Genomic DNA, 24,876 nt, shown 5'->3' with positions numbered 1-24,876 from the left:
CAGAATGCCCAGCGGTGCACCGCCAGCCTGTTGGCGGTGCTACCGCCGACCTCCGCCATGGCGGTAATTACCGCCAGGGTCAGAATGACCCCCTATGGGCCTTATTGCGACCTTGACGGAGGGGTTTCCTCTATCACAGATGTGGCGAATATCCCGTTCACCATAGTATGATCCCATTATATTCAATGAGGATCGTAATACGACGGATAGGATATCAGTCACATTTGTGATGGAGGAAACCCCTCCGTCAAGGTAGTAAAAAAGCCATATGTGATGTAATAATCAACATAGATACCACAAATGTAGGGTGACCAGAATTTTAAAGACACGAACTGGGACATTTCACAAAAACAGAAGAAGGACTACCATTTTTCTTCAACCGAGCGCACAGAATGAGAGCTTTCATTCGCACAGATTTACAGAAAAAGCACTAAGAACATAACTCAAATGCCATTTTTAAAGCCAGTGTAATATCTGTTAATTAAATTGCTGTCTAATAACACCTTCTTAAGTATCTCTGCTTCGGAAAAAACAAAAATAATGACTTCTCACCGTTTTCAGACGACTCTGTCTAAAAACCGGGACATGAGCTACATTTTCCAAAATCTGCTGGGACAGCTGGTGAAAAACCAGGAGTGCCCGGCAAATCTGGGATGCCTGGTCACCCTACACAAATGGATTGCTGTTATAATATTGTTTTCAAACGTGTATAGGTTCATGTAAAACTATTTGTTTGATAATAATTGATGGAATATTTGATTTGTAATTTACCAGTGTTTGCATTGCATCCTCCCTAATGCACTTGTTATGTAGTTAGGAACTGTGAGCTGTGAGATTTTCTGGTCTTTTTCAGGTTGAGAACAGCAGGGTCATGAGCTGACTTAAAATCCCACTTTACATTGTATTGTTAGAACCATGTTTCCATAGGAAAGGTTTGACAAATCTTCACTAAACCTTCCAGAAAAAGTCTCAAACATAACAACCTTTTTCTGAAAAGTTTTGGAGTGATCCATCAAGTAGGGGCAAAGAAAAGGTTGGAGGGGGCTAAAACTTGTTTTGACCTTGCAATTTCTCATACTGCAAAAATGGCTTTATGGAATTAGACTAAATTTGGCAGAAAGTTAGATCTTGATCCAGAAATCGTGCTTTTTATGATTTGGTGTAAATCCGTTCAATCTGTTTTTGAGAAATTAAGGTTAAAAATGTACGCATACTTCATGTCGCGGTTCCACCGCAGTGGGACTGCAAGCTGAGGTGCTCTTTGTGATTGGCTGGCCTCAATCTGAGGAAGGAGTTGCAGCGGCCATCTTAGGACTTGGAGACTCTGTCCCAAGTTCTACAGTAAAAAGGAAAAGAAAATATGAGGGGGTAGAGTAGGGGTCCCCTGACCGCCTGGGCCATGTGAGGCTAGCCCTTTCCTGCCAAGAGGTCTGAGTCGGGGAGAGGGAATCAGAAACCTTCTGTGACTGTACTGTTGAAAACAACATTGTTCAGAGGAACACTGTCTCCAGAGCCATCCAGGGGACTTTGCAACATATTAGACCAAGGGATCCAGAATGTATCACGTTATCCAGGGAACTGGCTGAAGTTCCATCTTGAATCAGTGAAGTGGCTTGCTTCGAAATCAGGATGGCCAGCCTGTCAGGAGCCAGTTTGTAGACTTCATGTTGAAGCAGGGACAGGGAAAGAGGATTTGTCTGGAAGTGAATGTGTATTCTATCTCCAAAGCCAGACACCCGATGAACTCATCAATTTAAGGAATTCCTACTGCCTCTTAGGAATAAAGGCCAGATCAACAGTCACAAAAATATGTGAGCAGGGTCAAATACCACAGGGGGAGTTGTACGCATTGGGTACTTTTAATGACCTGGAAAATCCTGAGAAGGTCGATAAACCTCAGGTTCTGGTACCTTTTATTGCTTTAGAAGATGAATGAAAGTAGAACACTACATCTTTCACAAACCCCGCTCATGAAGAGTATGGCTTTTAATGCTATGTTTGATCTAGAATGCCAATGGATTCCCACCCAAGAGCCAGAGCATACAAGCTGGAGTAACACTCAACTGAACTGCCAGACTGCCTCCTCCCCCTCACCAGTGTACCATGGATGCTGCTCCCAACACTGCAACGTAACAACCACCCTCTGCTAAAATTTGTACTTTTGTTTTCTAAAACCACCATACTGGCTGGACAGGGATATATGATCAGCCCGGCATAGGCCTTGCTTGGGGCCTTCCTGGACATTTGGTGCTGAGTTTAGCCCATTTCCCCACCTGAAGTTCTGTTTGATACCCTGCTTGTTCTGCTGGTGGCCTGGAGATCTCCCTGAACAGAGGACCGTCTACCGGCTCCAAGACACCTGTACAACTGACCTCGAGCTCTCTGAAGCCCTCTTGTCACACCTCACCATTATGGTGGAGAAGGTGGAGGGGTGTGGCCAAGATGGGGTGAGGATCAGAGGCTTAGAGCGGGAGCTCTGCTGCCACTGGGGCCCAGCATCATTAATCCTGCCCTCGTCCACTACCTGATGCCCTTCTCGACAGCCCTGGGCTGCCCGGAGCAGTGGTGACCCCGTGCCCCAGCTGAGCTGCAGAGGAGATTGGGAAAATCTGGCATGAGGGGAGCATGCCGTGACCACAGGCCCCAACATCCTCTGGGGACCATGAGCCAGATTCTCCCCGCTGCTGCTTGAACCAGTTGATCGAGAGGCTTCGGCAGGAGCGCACTCTGAAAAAGACCTTGACCAGCTGAGGACTGAGGAGTGCGCTGTGGCGGCTGAGGAGGCCGCCCATGGACTTGGGGCCTCTCCGCCGCCAGTGTACAGGTGAGGTGTGTGCTGGGTCCCCAGGGTGAATCCTCCTGACCCTAGCAACTGTAATAAAGAGGCAGTGACGGGTCGAGTGTCAGAGGGTCACTGTCTTGATATACCGCATATCTGGTCTGCTGCATTGTGACGAGCGGAGATCGTCAGGCCTGATTGCCGCAACTTTGCCCTAATGTGACTGTGAGATGGGGAGATGATTGCTCTGAGTTGCAGAGGCCCTTCGTTGAGAGAGGGCACTTACAGAGGTGCTTGAGTGCCTTTGAAGACCCCCTTCCCTGAAACAAAGATTGTCTACACATATTTGATTGTTGTGGGGCCAGTGAGGAGTAGTTGATGACCCAGTGTTTACTGCATTACCTCAACCTATGACCACTCGGGACAACTGTACGCTGCTGAGCCCCCCTGATGAGGTGACTCCCTCCTGAGGCACTGAGATTGCGCTGCACTGGTAAGCGATTGCCAGAACGAATTTAGTGGGAGGATACTGCTGGACTGTTTGACCTCACCACAGCGTGACCTGGGTGGATGGTGGCTGTTGCGTACCACCCCCTGCTTCGGACCTGGGAGGCGACCACCCCAGGAATTGTGCCTTTGTTACTGACTGCTAAGTGGTTTTACTGGGATTGCCGACGCTTATGCTGGGTGCCAATGCCAGAAATTCCTGTAGCTGGCTTCACCCCAAGTGAGTAGGTGATGGACCCTGTTATCTTCAGTGGACTGGGTATGGCTCATCCTAAGGCATCTAGACGGCCACCCACAAAGTCCATCATGGCAATGCTGGGTGCCATCCCGTCACAGACCCAATCAAACTGTTGGAGAGCACACTTCAGAAACATACCACCATTTTGGACAAAATCCAACAGGCAATACAGGACTGCATGATGGCGATGGAAGCCCTTCTGGGAGCCATATAAGTTGAGACTGGCCTGATGTGGGCAGATCATGCCAAGCTGGTGGAGCGGGTTGATGAGGTGGAGTCCTCACTGACCTCCCTCACACCTTCAATGAAGAACGTACAGGACCAACTGAAAGCTCTCCAGACTGAGGTGTGGATGCTCTTGGCGAGGGCTGAGGATGCAGAGGAACGTTCTTGTCGCAATAATGTCAGTTTCATTGGTTTCCCGGAGAAGGCTGATGGTCCAAACACCAAGCTTTTCCCTGAAGATTGTCTGATGAACATGGTTTGACACGATCCCTCATGCCAACCTTCTATAGAGGCTGTCGGCGGTGGGCATTTCTGGATAGGCCTTGAATTGGCTAACCTCCTTTTTGTAAGACCGCAGCCAACAGGTATGGATCCCACCCTAATATTCTGAAGCCCAAAAACTGTCTGTTGGGATCCCGCAGTGCTCAGCTCTAAGCCTACTCTTTTTAATATTTATATGGCCCCTCTTGCTGGACTGTCAGAATCCTCTGGAGCTAAGATCATCTTGTATGCAGATGATATGCAGCTATTGTTTTTTTGTGGAACGGGCTGTGAGTTTCCTATGAGCCAGATCAGCAGCTGTTTAACAGCTGTATTTAACTGACTGTCTTTTCACCAGCTGAAATGCAGTGCTGAAAAGAGTAAAATTCTCTTGTTCGGTGATCTGACTCCGGATTGCTTGCTAACTTTGTGGCCTAAGAACGCTCCTCTGCTGGGTCAAAAACTTGGGTGTAAAATTCAATAATGAGCTCTCCTTTAAGCCTCAAATTAAAGCAGTGATTGGCTCTTGTTTTGGCATTTTACATTCTCTTGGGAAATTCTTGTGTCTATTGTCGTTTCCTGCCAAAAAGACCATTATTCAGGCTCTTATAACATCTAGGCTTGCCTATGGGAATGCCTTGTATCTTGGCCTTCCAGAATATTTGTTAAACAAATTACAGATGGTCCAGAATGCCGCTGCCCATATACTTGTCTGGCTTTTGGTCAACATCATATTTCTCCCCACTTACATGAGCTACACTGGCTGCCCAACAGGAAAAGGAGTCTGTTTAAAACTGTAGTGCTGATACATGCGGCATTGCATTCTTCTAGAGCACATTATCTCTCTTCTAGATTTAGCTTTACTTTCCGGCCCTTAGTCTGAGATCTGCTAATCAAGCCCTTGTAACAGTCCCTAGAGTTCGGAAAGCCAGAACGGGAGGCAGATCAGCATCCTGCCTTAGGACGCTAGCCTGGAATAAATTCCCTTACAACCTGCGATTAACGTCCAATCTCATGGATTTTAAAAAACAGTGAAAACCTGGTTTTTGGTTTTGTAATTCTTTTAACTTGCTCTTATATTTTAACATATTTAACTTGTTCTGTAGGCTTTTTAATATTCGGTAGAGAGTGAATTAGCTTTGATAGTGACAAAGGAATCAGAAGTATGGCTCTGCCCCAGGACTTGGAGTAGCCGTGCGCATTACAAGTCTGCTGTAACATAACACAATCAATAAAGTTCTGAAATTTTTCTCTATTGAAAGAGCGCACAAGGTCCCGGGCCATCATCCATGGCTGAAAGCTCCCACCATTTAATTATAGCAGGCTTACTCAATATTCAGGACAGAGACCTGATACTGCAGTTGTCTAGAGCCTAGGCCCCCTGGCCTTTAAATGGGACTAACAGCATCATGGCATACCCGGACTACACAGCGGAGGTCCATAAGTGACACAATACGTTGTCGGCGTTCAAAGCTCAGCTCCGCACCCTGAATCTTTCCTATGCCTTGTTGTTTGTGGCCCGTCTGCGGGTAGTAGACACTGGCGTCACGTATTTCTTCACATCGCCAGAAGAGGCCTGGCAGTGGCTCTGCACTAAAGGAATACCAGAGAATCCGGAAGCCTGTACGGATAAGCAGAGTCAGCTGGACTGGACGGAGAACAAGCCTAGGCAATGCTGCCACTGTCCACGACGACCGCAGTCTCGCCAAACTGAGGAGCAGGCCGCTCTGGAGAGGGCACGGGCGGTGGTGGAGATTTTCACACATGTTGCCAACCTGTACCGAACGCTTGCACTGGACACAGATTTGGATTCTGAACCTGGGGCCCTCGTCTCAGGTGCATCCAAGCCGAGATCGCTGCAGATGTCGGTGGGTTCCACGCAGAACAGACCCCCAGACTCCTGAGAAACCAAGGGTGGCAAGTCGCTAATGATCTTGTTAGATATGGGAGGGTTCATGGTAGCAGGCACATGCATTTATGAAGCCAGTGACTACGGACAGGAGCCATTATACCTGTACGCTATAGAGCTGGGCCTGTGGCCGGAAGCCAACATAGCTGCTACCATATGAGAAATGTCACTTGGTCCCCCCTCTACAGAGTTCCGCGCAGAGACTCTTTCTTGATGTTGGGTGTTGTGGCATGAGGCCGATAGGCATTCAGGCCTAGAATAGGGGAGACTATTCAGAAGATTTTAACATGTATTATCTACACATATGGCTGTCACTTTTAGTGCCTTGACCTGGAACATCCACAGTATGGCAACTCCAACTAGGAGACACAAAATATATGCAAGTCTCTGGTGCAGACACATTCAGTTTGCTTGTCTCCAAGAGACACACTTGACTGCTGGGGAGCTCAGCAAAGTTAGTAAATGCTGGAGTAGTTAGGTATATGTAACAGGATACTCAGCCAACACCCCAGGTGTTTTGGTTTGGGTTGCCTCTGAGTTACCATTCGTGAAACACAGGCTCCTGGATGGGCGTTATGTGATTTTAGAGGGGGCCCTGGACATGCTCCCTTTCTTTATGCATCTCTTTATGCACCAAACACCTCACAGGGGGCGTTTCTGGATTCCATCTTTCCGACTCTACTACCTGACCCTCAAGCTCTGGGGTTTTGGGGAGGTGACTTTAATTGCATACACAACACCAATTTAGATATCTCCTCGGCCCAACAGCATGCTGATGGTGATAAGCCAGGTCGTACGCTGCCATGGTTGTTGCAGTCGGTGGTCCCTTAGACTGTGAGTGGTACCATACATTATAGCGCGTGCCGTGTGCTGAACACACAAGTGGACATTAATGACGTCTATACCTGATATTATGAGCAGTTGTATTCGGCCACCACTGCAGCTGCCTTCGATGCAACTACGGCTGATGGAACTAGATCAACCCTTACAGATAGAAGAGATCCATCTAGCTATTGCTTAGATGGTCGGCAGCAAAAACCCTGGTACCAATGGGTTCCCTGTGGAATACTATGCAACTTACAGGGAAATCCTGTCCCCTAGACTACTAGAGGTTTACTGTGTGGTGCATTACCGGGGCATGGTGGGCATACTCCTGGGGACCCTGCATGAGGCTCTCATTGTAGTGCTGCCGAAACCAGGCAGGGGCCCTATTGAGGTGAGCTCTTAACACCCATTATCAATGTCAAAGGTCTGTACTGGCTGCCAGATTTCATGCTCTTTCTCTATCGAAAGGGAAACCAGACCGGGATGTTCCCCATCCCAGGTGCTTATTGCGCTAGCGATGGAGCCGCTGGCTGTTCAGTTGCGCACCAGGGGGCCAACAGGGTGCACTAAGGTTGGGATGGACTGGCACACCGTGTCTCTTTATGTGGATGATGTCTTGGTCTATCTGAGGGACCATGCACTTACCCTTCCGGCCCTTTGTGACCTGCTCGATCTCTTTGGTGATATGACAGGCCTCAGGGTTAACTGGTGCAAGTCCTGCATTTTTCCATTACGTCGGGTCAAGCCTGAACGTCGTGTGGCGTTGGTGGGGGAGCGGCTCCCTTGGAGCTTCAGATCTTTCCATTACCTAGGGGTATATATTACACGGACAAAGACTTGCTCGATGGCAACTGTGGCAAGACCGTGACCATGACCATGACTTCGCTTCATCAATCCCTCCAATTTTGGATGCGAATTCCACTTTCACCTATGGGTAAAGCGTTCATTGTGAAAATGCTTGTTCTTCCGAGGCTCCTTTACTTTTTTGCTACCTTGCCCGTGATCCCACTGCGATCCTTTTTTGATGCTTTACGAGGTATGGAGTCCGACCTTATTTGGGGTTCTGTCCGTAAACAAATTTTGCCCCCCATGCTCCAGCGTCCCATGCTTGAGTGGGGGCTTGAAGTCTCTAATCTGGAGCTCTATTTTGCACTGGCTCAGTTGCAGTGACCCATGCAGTGGCTGACTGGTGATGAGACTAGAGAGGGTCGATATGTTCAGATGGACTTGAAGGTTATGAATATATTAGACTGGTTGCTTTCACGAAGGAATGGGTAAGCTTACATGCGTGGCCAAACTTATTTGGGCCCGCTATATGCAGCCTCGCCCCGCACTGACACCATATGACCCGCAGTTACCCCTTTGGATTCTACCTGCTTTTAAAACATTGCTTACGGCCCATGACCCCTTCCCATGGCGCGATGTGGGGATTACCCAACTGGGGAACTTATATAGTGAGTGTGTTCTGCTCTCCTTCGCTACGGGTTGGGTCCTAGCTCCTTTCTGACTTATAATGCCATCATGGCTGAGATCAGGGGTGTATAGTCGGTGGGGCAGGTTTAACCACCCCTACATTCGGGATTTAATGCTTGTTAACGCATGGATGAGGCCGCCGGGCGGTGTCGGTATTGTATACTGCACTACCGCAGGCCTCATCGCTCGCCTGACCCGTGATAAGCCCAAATGGGATTAATGCCTAGGCACAGTTTTGACTACCAAGCAGTGGACTATGGCTCTGGAATGGGTGAAATGCATTTCCCATTACGCTTGCCTGGAATTTACTCAATTCAATTATCTTCATCAAACTTACCTCACTCCCCACTGCCTCCACAGAATGTTGCTGGGGGTGTCTCCGGTCTGCTCTCACTGTGGACAGGCAGATGCTACATTTATGCACATGGTGTGAGAATGCCCTCCGCTGTTGCATGTTGGGACTCAGGTGTTGGAACAGGTATCAACGGTAATTGATGTGCAGTTGCCATTAGATCCTCTCCTTTGTCTTCTGGGGATTATGAAACACACCAAGTACAATAAACACTCTCTAAAGCTAGTGGACCTGGCCTTAGTCCTATTTAAACGCCCAATCGCTGTGGCTTGGAAATTCCAGCACCCACCCACATTTTGCTGTTGGCTTTGGGTGACTCATAAATGGGCGGAGGCTGTGACAGGAGACCGCCTACTGCAGGGAGGTGGTGGTGCAGCCACGCTCTGGGACACTTCTGTGTTTAAATTGTTCGACAGGCTGCACGAGCCCCCCACCTAAGTGGCGGCTTCGGAGTTGATATGTCTGCGGTTATGGAAGGGACCTTGGGGCCATAGACTTAGACTTGAACATATATACATACATGCTGGGTCGAAATAGGAATACAAGGTGCTCCTTGTTGAGACAAGCATGAGGGTGCATTCCTATATCACCCCCCCTCCTGCCCCAAAGGAGTTGCCCAGGCGACATTGGCTGATGAGGGTTTTTGCTACTACTTCCTTGTTGGATTATTTTAATATGCTCTGGGCATTATGACTGCTCCTCTACAGGATTGGATGCACTAGGGTAATTTGGGGTGGTATCCCGATTGGCTCACATGTAAACTGTAAACTTCGCACTTGTATAGCGCACTACTCACCCATTAGGGTCTCAAGGCGCTGTATGCATACCGCTGTGGAACCCATCCTGGCTTTTCCCTGTGAGGCGCCTACTCTTGGACAGCCCCAGGGTGAAGCCAGGCATCCAAGCGCTGTGAGGGCCATTATGGAGATTAAGCAAGCTATTGCCCAGAGTTACAGAGTGGGACCCATTAATTAGATTAGGCTCCGAGGTGAGAATTATCTGGTCCAAGGGAATTGAGCCCAAGACCCGCTGAGGTGGGAATTGAACCCTGGTCCCGGGCCAGATCTCTGCATCAGGATCTGCCGCTCTAACCATTGTGCCACACTTCTCCCACATGCAACATGCCTTTGTCTTTAATGGGTGATTGCTGATAGAACATGATTCCTATACACGAAGGAGACCCTGTCTGATCCTGTATTTTGTGATTGTACTTTTTGTTGCATTCTGCCTCATATGTGTTATCTTATATATAAATGCCAATTTATGCCCCTGGGGGGATGACTCTGATGGTGAACACACCCTCTGCACCAGCAATTGCGTGTTTCCTTGTTGCTCCCACCCTGCATGGTGCAAGCAGGGGCCTATTTCTAGTCTGTCCTTACTAGTGGTATGGTTTGCTCCAGCCGATTGGCTGTTGCGTTACCATACCAGGCTGCTCACTAGTTCCTGTCTTAGGTAAATGTGCCCTTTGTTCCCCTTGGCACTGGCTTCCAACCTGACTTTGTTGTAAGAGTAGGCCATAATCACCTTAAAATATGATCCCCAAGAGTGAACCATTGACCTGAGGTGCTACCTTCACGGGTCCCTACATACCGCCATCCAAATTATCAAGGGTCACCCAGGAAAGGAGATGCTCCAACCTAAATGAACCTTGGGCGAGTACCAGAACCGGTGTGTCTGTGAACGCTGGAAGGAGGACCCTGCCTAAAAGCTTATGCAGACCATCATGTTTAGTGGTGAAGGATGGAAAAACATTTGACTACCCCTGCTCTTCTGGATGTTTACCAATCTGCAATTTAAATCTTTTTGTTAAAGAAATATTACTTTTCAAGTAGTCATCCTGCCTGGACATCCATCTTTATCGTAAGTGAAATACCTTGGTTGCACTAAGCACCTCCCTAGAGCTGGACTATGATTCTAAGGGGTTATGAAGGGCCAACCATCCTTCCTGTCTGGTGTGGGAACCTTTTTCAAGAGTCCCAGGACAACCAGCGGTTATAGGGCCCAGTGTGTGTAAATCAAACCTGCCTATCACTGATGTCCCAGTCCCCAGCCCCATTGTTGAACCCCAAACATCACCAAGTACAACCCTTTGGCACTTTACTCTCAGGGATGGGAAGTTGAGCTCCTCAAGGCTTACCCAGGGAGTTGTGAAGTTAGAGACTCAGCACTCACCCAGTATCAGGTGACAAGAAATAAATCACTGTCCAGCTAGTATTGTGGTTTTTATAAGAAAAAGAAAAGCACTTTAATGTTAACGCACACAATGAATGTTATTGTACCAGATTTAATTGCGGGCGATTGTTACGGGGTAGTGTTAGAAACGGCACCCCTGTGTACTAGAGAAGGCAGCCTTTACTCTTAAGGTCCATTGGCCCTTGGGTTTGTGACAGAAATTTAAATGTGCCTTGTTAAGACAGCTATTTCGCTCTAACCCCTGTTCACAGCTCTACTGTGCTGTTTCCCTCTCTTCGCGGAGCAGTGTTACCTTTCTGATCTGGTAGCAGAGTTTGTAAAGGTCCTTCTACAAGCAGTGCCTGCGGGTGTATCCACACAGCCCACCAAGCAGGGATTCTGCAGTCTAGACGGACCTCAGCTGTGCCAATAGAGGTGGCACTTCACGCCTACTCGTCGGCACCCACAACCACAGATACGTTAAGCCGGCAGGTTGGAGGTGCAGTGTGAGGGTTGCAAAGCTCATGGAGATCCTGCTTCTTGGGTCTACCTCGAGCTTCCTCCCAAGTAAGCATATGCTCCCTCCGGATGCAGCCGCGACACTTCTCAGATGGCCCTGACTTCTCTTGGTACTTGAAGTTTCTTGTGGCTCCAACCCCTTCTGAAAGTCCTAGTTTTCTACCTCTTCTGCACTTCTTGGTGCTAGATAAAGGAATGGAGTCAACATGCTGCCAAATTCCAGGACACTCCGATCCATGGTGTCAATGGTGCCTCTACTGGCATTACACATCTAGGCTTCTGGAGCTCACTCACTGTATCTCAGTGAGGGTTGCTTAGTGTTGCAGTAGTGGTCACAGCCTTCACTTCTTCTGAGCAGTGACTTCCTCGTGAAATGGCACTGGTAATGCCCCTCTTGAGCAGTCAGTTAGCTCTCTCCCCAGAAGTAGGATGTGGCCAGACCCTCCAAGGAGACTAATTTAATTCTACCTCAGTTACTGGTCCTGAACCTGACGAGTGGAGTTGATTGTCAGTACCACCAACCCTGGGACTCCAAGGAATCTCCTGGCCGCCTCTGGTGTGGTACCTCAGGCTTCTGGCCAGGAAACCACAGAACACTGACTGGAGGTTTCTCTGCCTTCCTTATACCCCATACTGGACCAGCCATGGTCTTCGTTATAAGGGTGAGCAGGGAGGTGGGGGGAGCTGGGAGGTTCCCCTCAGGAGCCACCCAACACGAGAGCACCAGGGAAAGTGAGGGTGGAAAGAGGCTGTTCCAAGGGGTTCACAGAAGCAAATCTGCACCTCACACTCTGTAAGTACCAGATCTCCACTTCACTTCGTGCACATTCTTTCTTCGTGTGGATACTTCCTCCCATTACTTTTAACTACCATCACTGCTGCCTATCAGTACTTTTCTGCTGAATTCACTTCTACCTTTCAGTATTTTTCTATTTCCTTCACTCCTACCTTTTAGTACTTTTCCACTGCCTTAACTTTTACCTTTGTAGTACTTTTCTACTGCCTTAACATCGACCTATTAGTACTTTTCTACTGCCTTAACTTCTACCTTTTGGTACTTTATTACTGCTTTGACTTCTACCTTTTACTACTTTTCTTCTGCTTTCACTTCTACCTTTTATTACTTTTAGTACTTCTCTACTGCCTTCACTTCTGCTTTTTACTACTTTTTGTAAGGAAATGCCTCATTGGCATGGTTACCCCCTATCTTTTTGCCTTTGCTGATGCTAAATTATGATTTGAAAGTGTGCTGGGACCCCGCTAACCAGGCCCCAGCACCAGTGTTCTTTCCCTAAACTGTACCTTTGTCTCCACAATTGCCACAACCCTGGCACTCAGGTAAGTCCCTTGTAACTGGTACCCCTGGTACCAAGGGCCCTGATGCCAGGGAAGGTCTCTAAGGACTGCAGCATGTCTTATGCCACCCTGGGGAACCCTCACTCAGCACATGCACACTGCCTCACAGCTTGTGTGTGCTGGTGGGGAGAAAATGACTACGTCGACATGGCACTCCCCTCAGAGTGGTATGCCCACCTCTTACTGCCTATGGCATAGATAAGTCACCCCTCTAGCAGGCCTTACAGCACTAAGGCAGGGTGCACTATACCACAGGTCAGAGCATAGCTGCATGAGCACTATGCCCCTACAGTGTCTAAGCAAAACCTTAGACATTGTCAGTGCAGGGTAGCCATATGGTCTGGGAGTTTGTCAAACACGAACTCCACAGTTCCATAATGGCTACACTGAATACTGGGAAGTTTGGTATTAAACTTCTCAGCACAATAAATGCACACCATGCCAGTGTGCAATTTATTGTAACATGCACCCAGAGGGCCTCTTAGAGACATCTTGAGCAGTAAACTGCACCCCTCCCTCCCCCTTCACAGCGCCTTGAGACCCTATCGGGTGAGTAGCGCGCTTAATAAATTTTTTGATTGATACCAACTCGACTTCTAGTGTGGTGCTGACCAGTTTCTGCCAGCCTGCCACACACCAAACATGTTGCTGGCCACATGGGGAGAGTGCCTTTGTCACTCTGTGCCCAGGAACAAAGCCTTTACTGGGTGGAGGTGCTTCTCACCGTCCCCTGCAGGAACTGTAACACCTGGCGTGAGCCTCAAAGGCTCACCTCCTTTGTTACAGCACCATAGGGCATCCCAGCTAGTGGAGATGCCCGCCCCTCCGGCCACTGCCCCCACTTTTGGCGGCAAGGCTGGAGGAGATAATTAGGAAAACAAGGAGGAGTCGCCCACCAGTCAGGACAGCCCCTAAGGTGCCCTAAGCTGAGGTGACCCCTGCCTTTAGAAATCCTCCATCTTAGTTTTTGAGGATTCCCCCGATAGGATTAGGGATGTGCCCCCCTCCCCACAGGGAGGAGGCACTAAGGGGGTGTAGCCACCCTCCAGGACAGTAGCCATTGGCTACTGCCCTCCCAGACCTAAACACACCCCTACATTTAGTATTTAGGGGCACCCCAGAACCCAGGAAATCCGATTCTTGCAACCTGAACAAAAGAAGAAGGACTGCTGACCTACAAGCCTGCAGAGACGACGGACAACGACAACTGCTTTGACCCCAGCCCTACCGGCCTGTCTCCAGAGTCGACAACCTAAAACCAGCGACGCAGCCAACAGGGACCAGCGACCTTGGAAGCCTCAGAGGACTGCCCTGACCCCCAGGACCAAGAAACTCCAGTGAGCAGCAGCTCTGCTCAACAACCTGCAACAAACTTGCAACTTTTCTTCAATTTTAAAGACCTCACTCTTCCCGCCGGAAGCATGAGACTTCCTACTCTGCACCCGACGCCCCAGGCTCGAGATCCAGAGAACCAACACCACAGGGAGGACTCCCCAGCGACTGCGACCCCGTGAGTAGCCCGAGACGACCCCCACAGCGACGCCTGCACAGAGAATCCAGAGGCTCCCCCTGACCGCGACTGCCTGTAACAAGGGACCCGACGCCTGGACCAAGCACTGCACCCGCAGCCCCCAGGACCAGAAGGAACCGAACATCAGTGCAGGAGTGACCCCTAGCCCAGGTGGTGGCTGTCCCGAGAAGCCCCCCCAGTGCCTGCCTGCACCGCTAGAGTGACCCCCGGGTCCCTCCATTGTTTCCTACCTGAAACCCGACGCCTGCTTCGCATACTGCACCCGGCTGCCCCTGTGCCGCTGAGGGTGTCTTTTGTGTGCCTACTTGTGTCCCCCCCCAGTGCTCTACAAAACCCCCCTGGTCTGCCCCCCGAGGACGCGGGTACTTACCTGCTGGCAAACTGGAACCGGAGCACCCCTGTTCTCCATAGTCGCCTATGTGTTTGGGGCACCTCTTTGACCTCTGCACCTGACCAGCCCTGAGCTGCTGGTGTGGTAACTTGGGGTTGCCCTGAACCCACAACGGTGGGCTTCCTATGCCCAGGAACTGAGACTTGTAAGTGTCTTACTTACCTCACAATCTAACCTTTACTTACCTCCCCCAGGAACTGTTGATTTTTGCAGTGTCTACTTTTAAAATAGCTTATTGCCATTTTAACAAAAACTGTATATGTTATTGCTCTAATTCAAAGTTCCTAACTTACCTGTGTGAAGTGCCTTGCAGTTTATGTATTTACTTCAAATCTTGAACTTGTGGTTCTTAAAATAAACTAAGAACATATATTTTTCTATATAAAAACCTACTGGCCTAGAGTATGTCTTTGAGTGTGTGTTCCTCATTTATTGCCTGTGTGTGTACAACAAATGCTTAACACTACCCTCTGATAAGCCTACTGCTTGACCACACTACCACAAAATAGAGTATTAGAATTATCTCTTTTTCCCACTATTTTACCTCTAAGGGGAACCCATGGACTATGTGCACACTATTTCTTACTTGGAAATAGTACATACAGAGCCAACTTCCTACACTTTTCTTCTGCCTTTACTTCTGCCTTTTACTACTTTTAGTGCTTCTCTACTGCCTTACTTCAACCTATTAGTACTTATCTACTGCATTCACTTCTACCTTTTACCTCTTTTCTACCACCTTCACTCCTACCTTTTAGTACTTTTCTACAACCCTCAATCCTTATAGTAAATTTCTACTGCCTTCACTTCTACCTTTTAGTACTTTTCTTCTGCCTTCACTTCTACCTTTTAGTACTTTTCTTCTGCCTTCACTTCTACCTTTTAGTACTTTACTTCTGCCTTCACTACTACCTTTTAGTACTTTACTTCTGCCTTCACTTCTACCTTTTAGTACTTTACTTCTGCCTTCACTTCTACCTTTTAGTACTTTACTTCTGCCTTCACTTCTACCTTTTAGTACTTTTCTACTGCCTTCACTTCTACCTTTTAGTACTTTTCTACTGCCTTCACTTCTACCTTTTAGTACTTTTCTTCTGCCTTCACTTCTACCTTTTAATACTTTTCTGCTACCTTCACTTTAATCTAAACATTTGGAAGTCGACTTTAAAAAGTAGGTGCAAACTATTTTCTAATATACAATGAAAAATATGTTTTAATTTTAATTTTGTTTATTTAATTAAGTAAACTTTAGGGCTTTAAAAGCAAGCATGAAGAGGGGTTTATAGTTAGGTTGCTCTGCTTTTTTAAGTAGGATAATTACAAGTTAGGGTTTAAATAAAGTACAGGCTTAGGGTTGTAGTGTAAGGGTTATCTAAAGGCTGAAGAGTATCTGCAAATACAATAGGCATTTGCAATGCAATGGGTCTCGTGTTTGCTCAAGTTAGAGCTATTTGCATTGAAAATTACTAACTGGAATTTTCTTGCCACAAAATAGAAAATAAAAAGTAAAACAGTTGACAGAAGTGAGCCGATTCAAAGAGCCGCGTTGAGCTTGAAGGAGACAGGCAAAAGGAAAAAGAAATTTGCTCGCAGTCAAAGTTATCGACAAAAGTGTAATTATCCATGTAACAGGGTCGATGGCCAAGGTGGTAACAAAGCTGCCCTAAGGAGGGACAAACATAAAGCAGTTAACAACCAAAGGAAATGATTTTTGAAAGGCAAGCCCACGAACGAGTGACAGTGATGGGCGTGCAGTGGGCGTGGTTAAAAGCTCAGGCACATATCAACACGTCAGAAAAGCAGTGCTTGCACGCTGCTATTCTCGACCTAAAAACATTGAGGTTGATGCAAAAAAAGGCAAAATGTCCCGCTCCAGACTGACATCATATGGCATGTGCCATTAGCCATGCGGGCGCATACATCATGAAGCTGCGGCAGCCATTTTGTCTTTTTAAATTTGTCAATCCAAGATGGTCAATACCCATCTTGGAGCTGCAAGTTAAAAGAAAATACAAGAAAAGGAATGTGAAAATAAAAAAAGGAGCTATAACAAATTGCAGCTGCCTGGCCCCATGAAACAGTTAAAATAACATATATAGAAAAGTAAAAATGAGATAGAAAGAGGTGGTAGACCAGGGACAATCAACTGAATGTAGTGAAAGGAAAGAACAATCCCAGGTAGGAAGGTGTGAGGGAGCCACGGAAGAGCAGAGGGGTTCCACGAATGTATGTTTGATTGGCTTGTGTATATATCAGTGGAGACCAGGAAGTTCTTTGAGTGTGTTCACATGTCGTGTGTGCACTGTTGATCACTTACTGACCGGTCACGTGGCTATGGCTGAATAACAATCCTATCCTTTCCTCTCTTCCAGTCCCGGACAACATTGTGGTCAAGGTCCTTACACAACACCTCAGCAAACTGGATGCAGCCACCCATGGGTGGGTTCTGCACGGATACCCTTTGGATGTCGAACAGGCTGGCCTGCTCACCGATTCTGGCTTTGTGCCAAACAGGTGAGCCATGTGTTGCATCCTTGCCCTTTTGTATTAGAGTGGCTGTGTTTTGCCCATGAATTTGTTGTTTGTAGTGTAATTTTTCACATACACTCGTGAAGTCGGACATGAAGTTTTTCATGAATGATCTGTTGTAGGACCCTGGGTTTGCCCCTCTTTGTCAAGGTGACCAAGATATAATGGCTACATTTTCACCCCTAGTTTAGCTACATTTACACAAATCATGTACTGCCTAGGCATTGCCACTCTATCATCTGGCTCTTGGAACTGGGCCAAGTATGCCCTTTCTGCACTTGACTCATAAGTTAGCTGGGCAATCAGTCAAAGGCTTTACAGGGGGGTAGTGTAGTGGGTGAGCAAGAGCTCTGAACTCAGCAGTCAATGAACAGATGGGATAACTGAATTTCCAGCCCAGTGCTTATATTTCAGTCAAAAAGAAAGTAATCTCACCTCAAACCAAAATACCATCCAAGGTTCCAAGCTCACTTACAGGTTCTAGTGAAGCGCTACACACAGGGACTCTCTCCTCTGAGCAGGCCGGCAGGTCTCTGGGTGCTAGGCAAACCCTCGGCTTCTCCAGCAAGTTGCACAGACATCCTGTGACGTCTCCTCACAACTGGGAGTCTGGCTGTCATGCAGATACCAGCCCTGGTTAAACAGCAGCTCTTGCGGTGCTCTTCATACTTAATCATAAAATTGGAAACAGGAACAAAGTGGGCGGTTTGGCTCCACTTTTACACTCAGTTTCCAGACAGGGGACCCACTTCCTATGGTCCTGGAACAGGGTGGTTCTCTTTCAAATGCCACTTTCTGCTTGTAGTGAGACACATCCTTTGTGCAGTGCCGGCTCTCACTATAGGTGGTGATGATGCTGGCTCCAAACAGGAGCATCCGAAACATGGGCAGAATGAAGTGTGGAGACTGCACCTGGCTTTTGTCAGCCTTCCTGAAGTACCAATCAGGGATGATAAAAGGGGAGGCCCTGTCTAGAAACATTCCCGCCTTCAGCAACAGAATCTGCGGAGTCACCCCCTGCACCATGACAGTGATCCAGAACTCTGATCAGCAGTCCCCTGCTAGATGTCCTTTTGGAATCTGTAAGGGTGGTCCTCACTGTCTGTGTCTCCACCCGCCGACCACCGAAGTACAAGCACTGCATTTCTACTGTATGTGGAAGCTGGATCTATCTTTCATCTTGTGCCATCGGTCACCATGCAAAATGAATTCCACTGATCCCACAAATATTTGCACATTGCACACAGTCCGTGTCATGTATGTTGTGAACAAATGCAATGTGAAAATGCACTTGACATTGAAACAGAATGTTCGTGCAAGGGTCTGGGTGCCACACTGGAGTGGAAATTCACACATGTGGGGCCGGTAGTTTACTGCCGTCTCTCACAGGGTTATTAATTCACAAAGAATCAATACGCCTTCACCACTGCTTCAAGTTAACAACCCATGACATGAACAGTTGTCACATGTCGACGAAGGAGAGCACACATGTTGCACCCCTGCAGGTTCTGCACCTTGGCATTACCATGGACAGGCACAGGCCATCAGTGCACGTACTAGATTAGCCTTGGCCATTAAAATGTCAGGACACAAACTTCACTTGCAGTCTGGTTACTCCGGGCAGTGGTACACATCTGTACAACAAGCAGGGGACATTCCGGGTCCAAACCCAATTCTAGTAAGAGCCCTTCCTTACGATATGGTCAGTTTGTCTTCACTATTGATATGAAAGCTGAAACATGGTGATTGGTCAATAACTTGGGGATTGTTTACCTCTGGTGCACACCGTTAGGGGGTAGGGGTTGCAAACAAATGCTAAGATTTTTTTTATATTTGTTGGTGTCTTGAGTCTTGTCAGATGACTTTTGTTTCTGATCTGTTTGCCTCTGACAGTGAGCCTTGAATTGCCTCTCCAGGTGTTTTTGTCCTTCGGGAAGGGCATGCTCCCACCATGTCTTGGTGTATAGAGCCTCATGTTGCACCAACTTACTTTTAGACAATGTCATTTCTAAAGCATGCTCTATTCATACTGATTCATCTGCCTCTACTGACAATGTGTGGTGATTCTAAGACTGCAAGTTACACTCTGCTGCTGTGCACACCCTGCTTCTCTCTTACAGGACCGACTACTCATCAGACTGGCGGCTGTGCTTAACATCAGACATGCACAGACAGCAGCTCTGGTTTAAAGAATAATTATTTATTTGAATGCACAGCCCACCCAAAACAAAATGTAGCAAGCATACTCTCTCTATACATACATTATAGGTAACCCTTACAATACGCAACCAGTATACTTCCAATATCCCATAATCTGTGTTTCATCGGCTATCCAAAGGCACTGAATAATATCACCACATGCCATCCTTCCAGATAAACCTACCTATGTTCATCCTCAGACAGTAGAGTGGGATGTCGTAGAGTGGGATGTCGTAGAGTGGGATGTCGTAGAGTGGGATGTCGTAGAGTGGGATGTCGTAGAGTGGGATGTCGTAGAGTGGGATGTCGTAGAGTGAAGTGTCGTAGAGTGGGATGTCGTAGAATGGGATGTCGTAGAATGGGATGTCGTAGAGTGGGATGTCGTAGAGTGGGGTGTCATAGAGTACGTGGAGCGTTGTAGAGTGGAGCGTTGAAGAGTGGGGTGGAGTAGAGTAGAGTGGGGTGTCGTAGAGTGAGGTGTCGTAGAGTGGGGTGTCGTAGAGTGGGGTGTCGTAGAGTGGGGTGTCGTAGAGTGCAGTGGAGCATTGTAGAGTGGGTTGTCGTGGAGTAGAGTAGAGTGGGGTGTTGTGGAGTAGAGTGGGGTGTCGTAGAGTGGGGTGTCGTAGAGCGGGGTGTCGTAGAGCGGGGTGTCGTAGAGTGCGTTGTCGTAGATTGCAGTGGAGCGTTGTAGAGTGGGGTGGAGTAGAGTAGAGTGGGGTGTCGTAGAGTGAGGTGTCGTAGAGTGGGGTGTCGTAGAGTGCAGTGGAGCGTTGTAGAGTGGGTTGTCGTGGAGTAGAGTAGAGTGGGATGTCGTAGAGTGGGATGTCGTAGAGTGAGTTGTCGTAGAGCGGGGTGTCGTAGAGTGAAGTGTCTTAGAGTGGAGCGTTGTAGAGTGGGGTGTCGTGGAGTAGAGTTGAGTAGAGCGGGGTGTCGTAGAGCGGGGTGTCGTAGAGCGAGGTGTCGTAGAGTGCAGTGGAGTGTGGTAGAGTGGGGGTGTCGTTGAGTAGAGTGGTGTGGAGTGGTAGAGTGTTGTAAAGTGGAGTGGCATAGAGTGGTTCAGTGGCACAGAGTGACATAGTAGAGTGATGTAGTGTGTCCTAGAGTACAGTGGTGTAAAGTGGCATACAGAGAGTTGTGTACAGTGTCGTAGATTGCTTTGTCGTAGAGTGCAGTGGAGTGTTGTAGAGTGGGGGTGTCGTAGAGTAGAGTGGTGTAAAGTGGCATACAGAGAGTTGTGTACAGTGTCGTAGAGTGTTCTAGAGTGGAGAAGAGTGTCACATGTGTGCAACAAAAGTAAATGGTCAGCCAATAGTTCTGGAAAATGCCTAGAATGACCCGGCGGACAGTAACAGACAATGTCACCTATGGTGAGGGAGCCCGTAATGCGTAGAGAAAGCCCAAGCAGTTCAAGCGTAAGGGACCTCCGGCTCCAAACGCCTTTAAAGATTACTGCCAGCCCGTCCCCTCTGCGTAAGCGAAAGTGAGGTACATTCATTTAAATCCTGCAAGGCAGAAACCAGCTAGGTCAGGATTAGACTCAGTAGCGGTCCAGGTTTCAGCAATAAAGAGCAGATCTAATTTCTCTGCAGTCAACACATCATGGATTTGCTCTGCATCTTTTCCAAATAAACGTGCTTTGGTTAAGTCACTATGGATGAGCAGGTTCCTCCTGACAGGGCAGATATGCGTGTCAAGGTAGGCTCCATCATTAGACTTGACTAACCGTCCTGACACCCTGAACTCTCAAGAAGTCAGTCTGCTACAGATGGGACAGTATTGTGACTCAAGCTTGAGAAGTTAGGCGGTCTATAGGTCTTTGAGGATTTAAGCCGAGTCTTCCCCAGCCCTAATAGCATCTACCTGGATTACCTTATGTGGCCTGTAATGAAAGACATTTTGGGGGTTATTACAACTTTGGAGGAGGTGTTAATCCGTCCCAAATGTGACGGATATACCACCAGCCGTATTACGAGTTCCATAGGATATAATGGACTCGTAATACGGCTGATGGTATATCTGTCACCGTCACTTTTGGGACGGATTAACACCTCCTCCAAAGTTGTAATAACCTCCCTTGTCTTGTAGCTGGATAACCTGGGAGCGTGGCTGGCGCTGTGTGTGGCTGGTGCATGGATGGGCGCAGACATGCTGCCTTAATAGGTGTGATCCTACCCAGGCATCCAGCGAACTAGAACGCCAAGGGAAATGTCATCTAGTAAGGTGCCAAACAAAGATGGCGTCTGAGGCGACGTGTTCACAGCAGAGGGCCAACAAAAGCAGTGGCTTCCAAAATGATTCAGTTCTGCAGGACAGCACTGCAAATTCAGGACTTTAGGACTGAATATATCTAAGGTTAAAAAGACATGGAAATGTTTGGGGTTTCTCTAAACTGTGAGTGCCCTTTGGAAATAGCTGCTGCTCTGAGAACAGCGTCTGTGATATAAGCATGAGTTTCCATGACTATTGAGACAAAACCTTTTCAAGACGAAGGACTTGCCCTTTTCAACCTACTTGGATTTCATTGAATTCTGTGAGGATTGTGATTTCTGCTGCAGACAAAAGCCCATTTCCCACCCGTTATTTGTGAATAACAGAATTGGGGCAAAAACGGACTCCCCTGTAAGTGCCTGAAAACAGCAAACTGCAGTAACCAGGTCACATTGGCAAAGCGATTGGCAAACTGTTGTATCCTTTGCGTAGCATTTTTAGGACAGGTTGGTCCCTCTGAGCTAGAACCTTTTTTTTTTTTAATTAAATCATTCATACTATTCAGCAACGGAGAGTTAAATATGTGTCACGTGGAGCAAGTCCTTATTTGCACAGAAAGTGCCCTGTTCTGTTTCCACCAAATGGAAAATACGGCAACATTCAGTGTTTTCTTGAAGTGATTGTTCTTGTTACAGAAATCCGAGGCAGCATTGAAGCCGGCGGAAGGTCGCCATACTGGGCGACCCCCCTCAGGCCAGGGCGGCCCCTCCTCGGGCCTTGGCCTCCCTCAGGCCGGGGCGCCCCCCCTCTTGGGCCTCCCCTCGGGCCTGGGCCTCCTTAAGGCATGGGTGGTCTCCCTCGGGCCTGGGCCTCCCTCGGGCCTGGGCCTCCCTCAGGCATGGGCGGTCTCCCTCAGGCCTGGGCGGCCTCCCCCTCGGGCCTGGGCCTCCTTCAGGCATGGGCGGTCTCCCTCAGGCCTGGGCGGCCTCCCCCTCGGGCCTGGGCCTCCTTCAGGCATGGGCGGTCTCCCTCAGGCCTGGGCGGCCTCCCCCTCGGGCCTGGGCCTCCTTCAGGCATGGGTGGTCTCTCTCAGGCCTGGGCGGCCTCCCCCTCGGGCCTGGGCCTCCTTCAGGCATGGGCGGTCTCCCTCAGGCCTGGGCGGCCTCCCCCTCGGGCCTGGGCCTCCTTCAGGCATGGGTGGTCTCTCTCAGGCCTGGGCGGCCTCCCCCTCGGGCCTGGGCCTCCCTCAGGCCTGGGCGGCCTCCCCCTCGGGCCTGGGCGCCCCCCCTCGGACCTGGGCCTTGGCCTCCCTCAAGCCTGGGCGACCGCCCCTGGTGCTTGGGCCTCTCTCAGGCCAGGGCGGCTCCTCCTCGGGCCTGGGCCTCCCTCAGGCATGGGTGGTCTCCCTCAGGCCTGGGCGGCCTCCCCCTCGGGCCTGGGCCTCCCTCAGGCATGGGTGGTCTCTCTCAGGCCTGGGCGGCCTCCCCCTCGGGCCTGGGCCTCCCCCTCGGGCCTGGGCCTGGGTCTCGGACTCAGGCACCTCAGATGTTTCGGACGCACGTCTGTTCATCCCAGGCGGGGGTCTGATTCTGGCAGGATTCATGCACCTCGCCCGTTGCCGGAAGGGGATCTATACCTTAGCATTATAAGGGACGTACAACAAAACCAGGCCGAGCAAACACACAGTAACATCCGCGCGTGGCCGTCGCTGGTAGTTACCTTTCTGTGTTTACTGAGGGGGCCGATCCCAGGCTCGGATGCTAAATTGGATCTGATGGAGGGGAGGCGCACGCGGGCCGGGCTGTCTGTGCCTCACGAGCCACGCGCACGCGGGCCGGGCTGTCAGTGCGTCGCGAGCCACGCGCACGCGGGCCGGGCTGTCTGTGCGTCGCGAGCCACGCGCACACGGGCCGGGCTGTCTGTGCGTCGCGAGCCAGGCGCACACGGGCCGGGCTGTCTGTGCGTCGCGAGCCAGGCGCACACGGGCCGGGCTGTCAGTGCGTCGCGAGCCAGGCGCGCGCTGGCAGGGCTGTCTGTGCGTCGCGAGCCACGCGCACACGGGCCGGGCTGTCTGTGCGTCGCGAGCCAGGCGCACACGGGCCGGGCTGTCTGTGCGTCGCGAGCCAGGCGCACACGGGCCGGGCTGTCTGTGCGTCGCGAGCCAGGCGCACACGGGCCGGGCTGTCTGTGCGTCGCGAGCCACGCGCACACGGGCCGGGCTGTCTGTGCGTCGCGAGCCACGCGCACGCGGGCCGGGCTGTCTGTGCGTCGCGAGCCAGGCGCGCGCTGGCCGGGCTGTCTGTGCGTCGCGAGCCAGGCGCGCGCTGCCAGTGGACTAGGAATCAATCCATGTTTGTGCTAGGGAGAGATGTTTTAGGGCATGAGCAAAGAGGGCTCTGGCCCAGGGCCCCAGCCTTTCAGGGGTCCCCCTGATACAGCCAGCTCTGATCTGCAGAGTCTAACACTGATGACCTTGAATAATTCTTAAACAGCTTGTTTTAAGTTTTAAATACCATTTTCCGGTAATTCATTTTTAATGGGGGCGATGTTTGAGAGTCTTTTACAGGCATTTTGCAGGACCTCACCCATGAGAAATGGAGGGTGTTGCAGATTATTTGCAGTAATCTTGTTGAGCTGCTGATGTGTTAAATATTGAAAACACTTCGCTCTCCCTAAATATTAGATGCAAACACATTTAGAATTTGGACGAGTGACCTGGCCAACGAGGGTGTGAAAGAGATGAAACTGGATCATAAAGTCAAAGCTATTCTGAACAGGGGCCCCGAAAATACGTTTGGCCTGGGGTCCCCAAAATCCTTAACATGTCCCTGGTACTGGGCCTGCTGCAGGTGGGAAGCCTCCTTGTGACCAATAGTACCAAGCAGGACCAGTTCTACAAAATCAGGGCACAGTCCATGGGAGTGTCATTCCTCAAAGCGTAACGCTGAAGATTGACTGTCATGCTATATTTAATCATAAATAGTCTGTATTGAAAAAACACGAGTTTGCAGCACTTAGAAAGACTTCCAAAACCCGGCTTAAGCAACCAGAATAGCCACAGACATACTTAAGAATAGCCACAGACATACTTACCTGTTGAATGAACATTCCTGCTGAATTTAGCATGCTTGATATGAAATGAACATGCCTACCCTGGCAGCTTACTGAAAACAGCATGGCCACTGGAAGCGGTACACCCTTACTGAACTGGGCATTCCTGCTGTGGCGTTAGCATGCGTGGCGTACCCGATATGTTTTTATTACAGTGAGAATGCAGACCTTTAAAGAGCACGCTGACCGTGAAATGGGCTCCCTTGCCACAGCATGCCTACTGCGGAATTAACATACTTACTTTAGGAAAGATTAATAAATGTTAGAAAAGTACACTTATAAATGAAC

The 24,876-nt window shown here is 49.3% G+C and overlaps 1 protein-coding gene across 3 annotated transcripts in view; it reads left to right on the top strand.

Annotated features, from left to right (window-relative positions):
• AK8 (adenylate kinase 8) overlaps positions 1-24,876 on the top strand; it is a 424,031-nt gene that overhangs the window by 336,603 nt on the left and 62,552 nt on the right. For all 3 annotated transcript variants that reach the window (XM_069237123.1, XM_069237122.1, XM_069237124.1), the window contains one exon: positions 16,914-17,055. In XM_069237123.1, coding sequence (XP_069093224.1) covers positions 16,914-17,055 — 142 coding nt within the window. The remainder of the gene's footprint in view (positions 1-16,913; positions 17,056-24,876) is intronic.

The sequence above is a fragment of the Pleurodeles waltl genome, chromosome 6 (genome assembly GCF_031143425.1).
Source record: "Pleurodeles waltl isolate 20211129_DDA chromosome 6, aPleWal1.hap1.20221129, whole genome shotgun sequence".
In the NCBI taxonomy this organism is placed as follows: domain Eukaryota; kingdom Metazoa; phylum Chordata; class Amphibia; order Caudata; family Salamandridae; genus Pleurodeles; species Pleurodeles waltl.
Note: the sequence above shows the minus strand (reverse complement) of the source record. Positions and strands in the feature narration are given on the sequence as shown.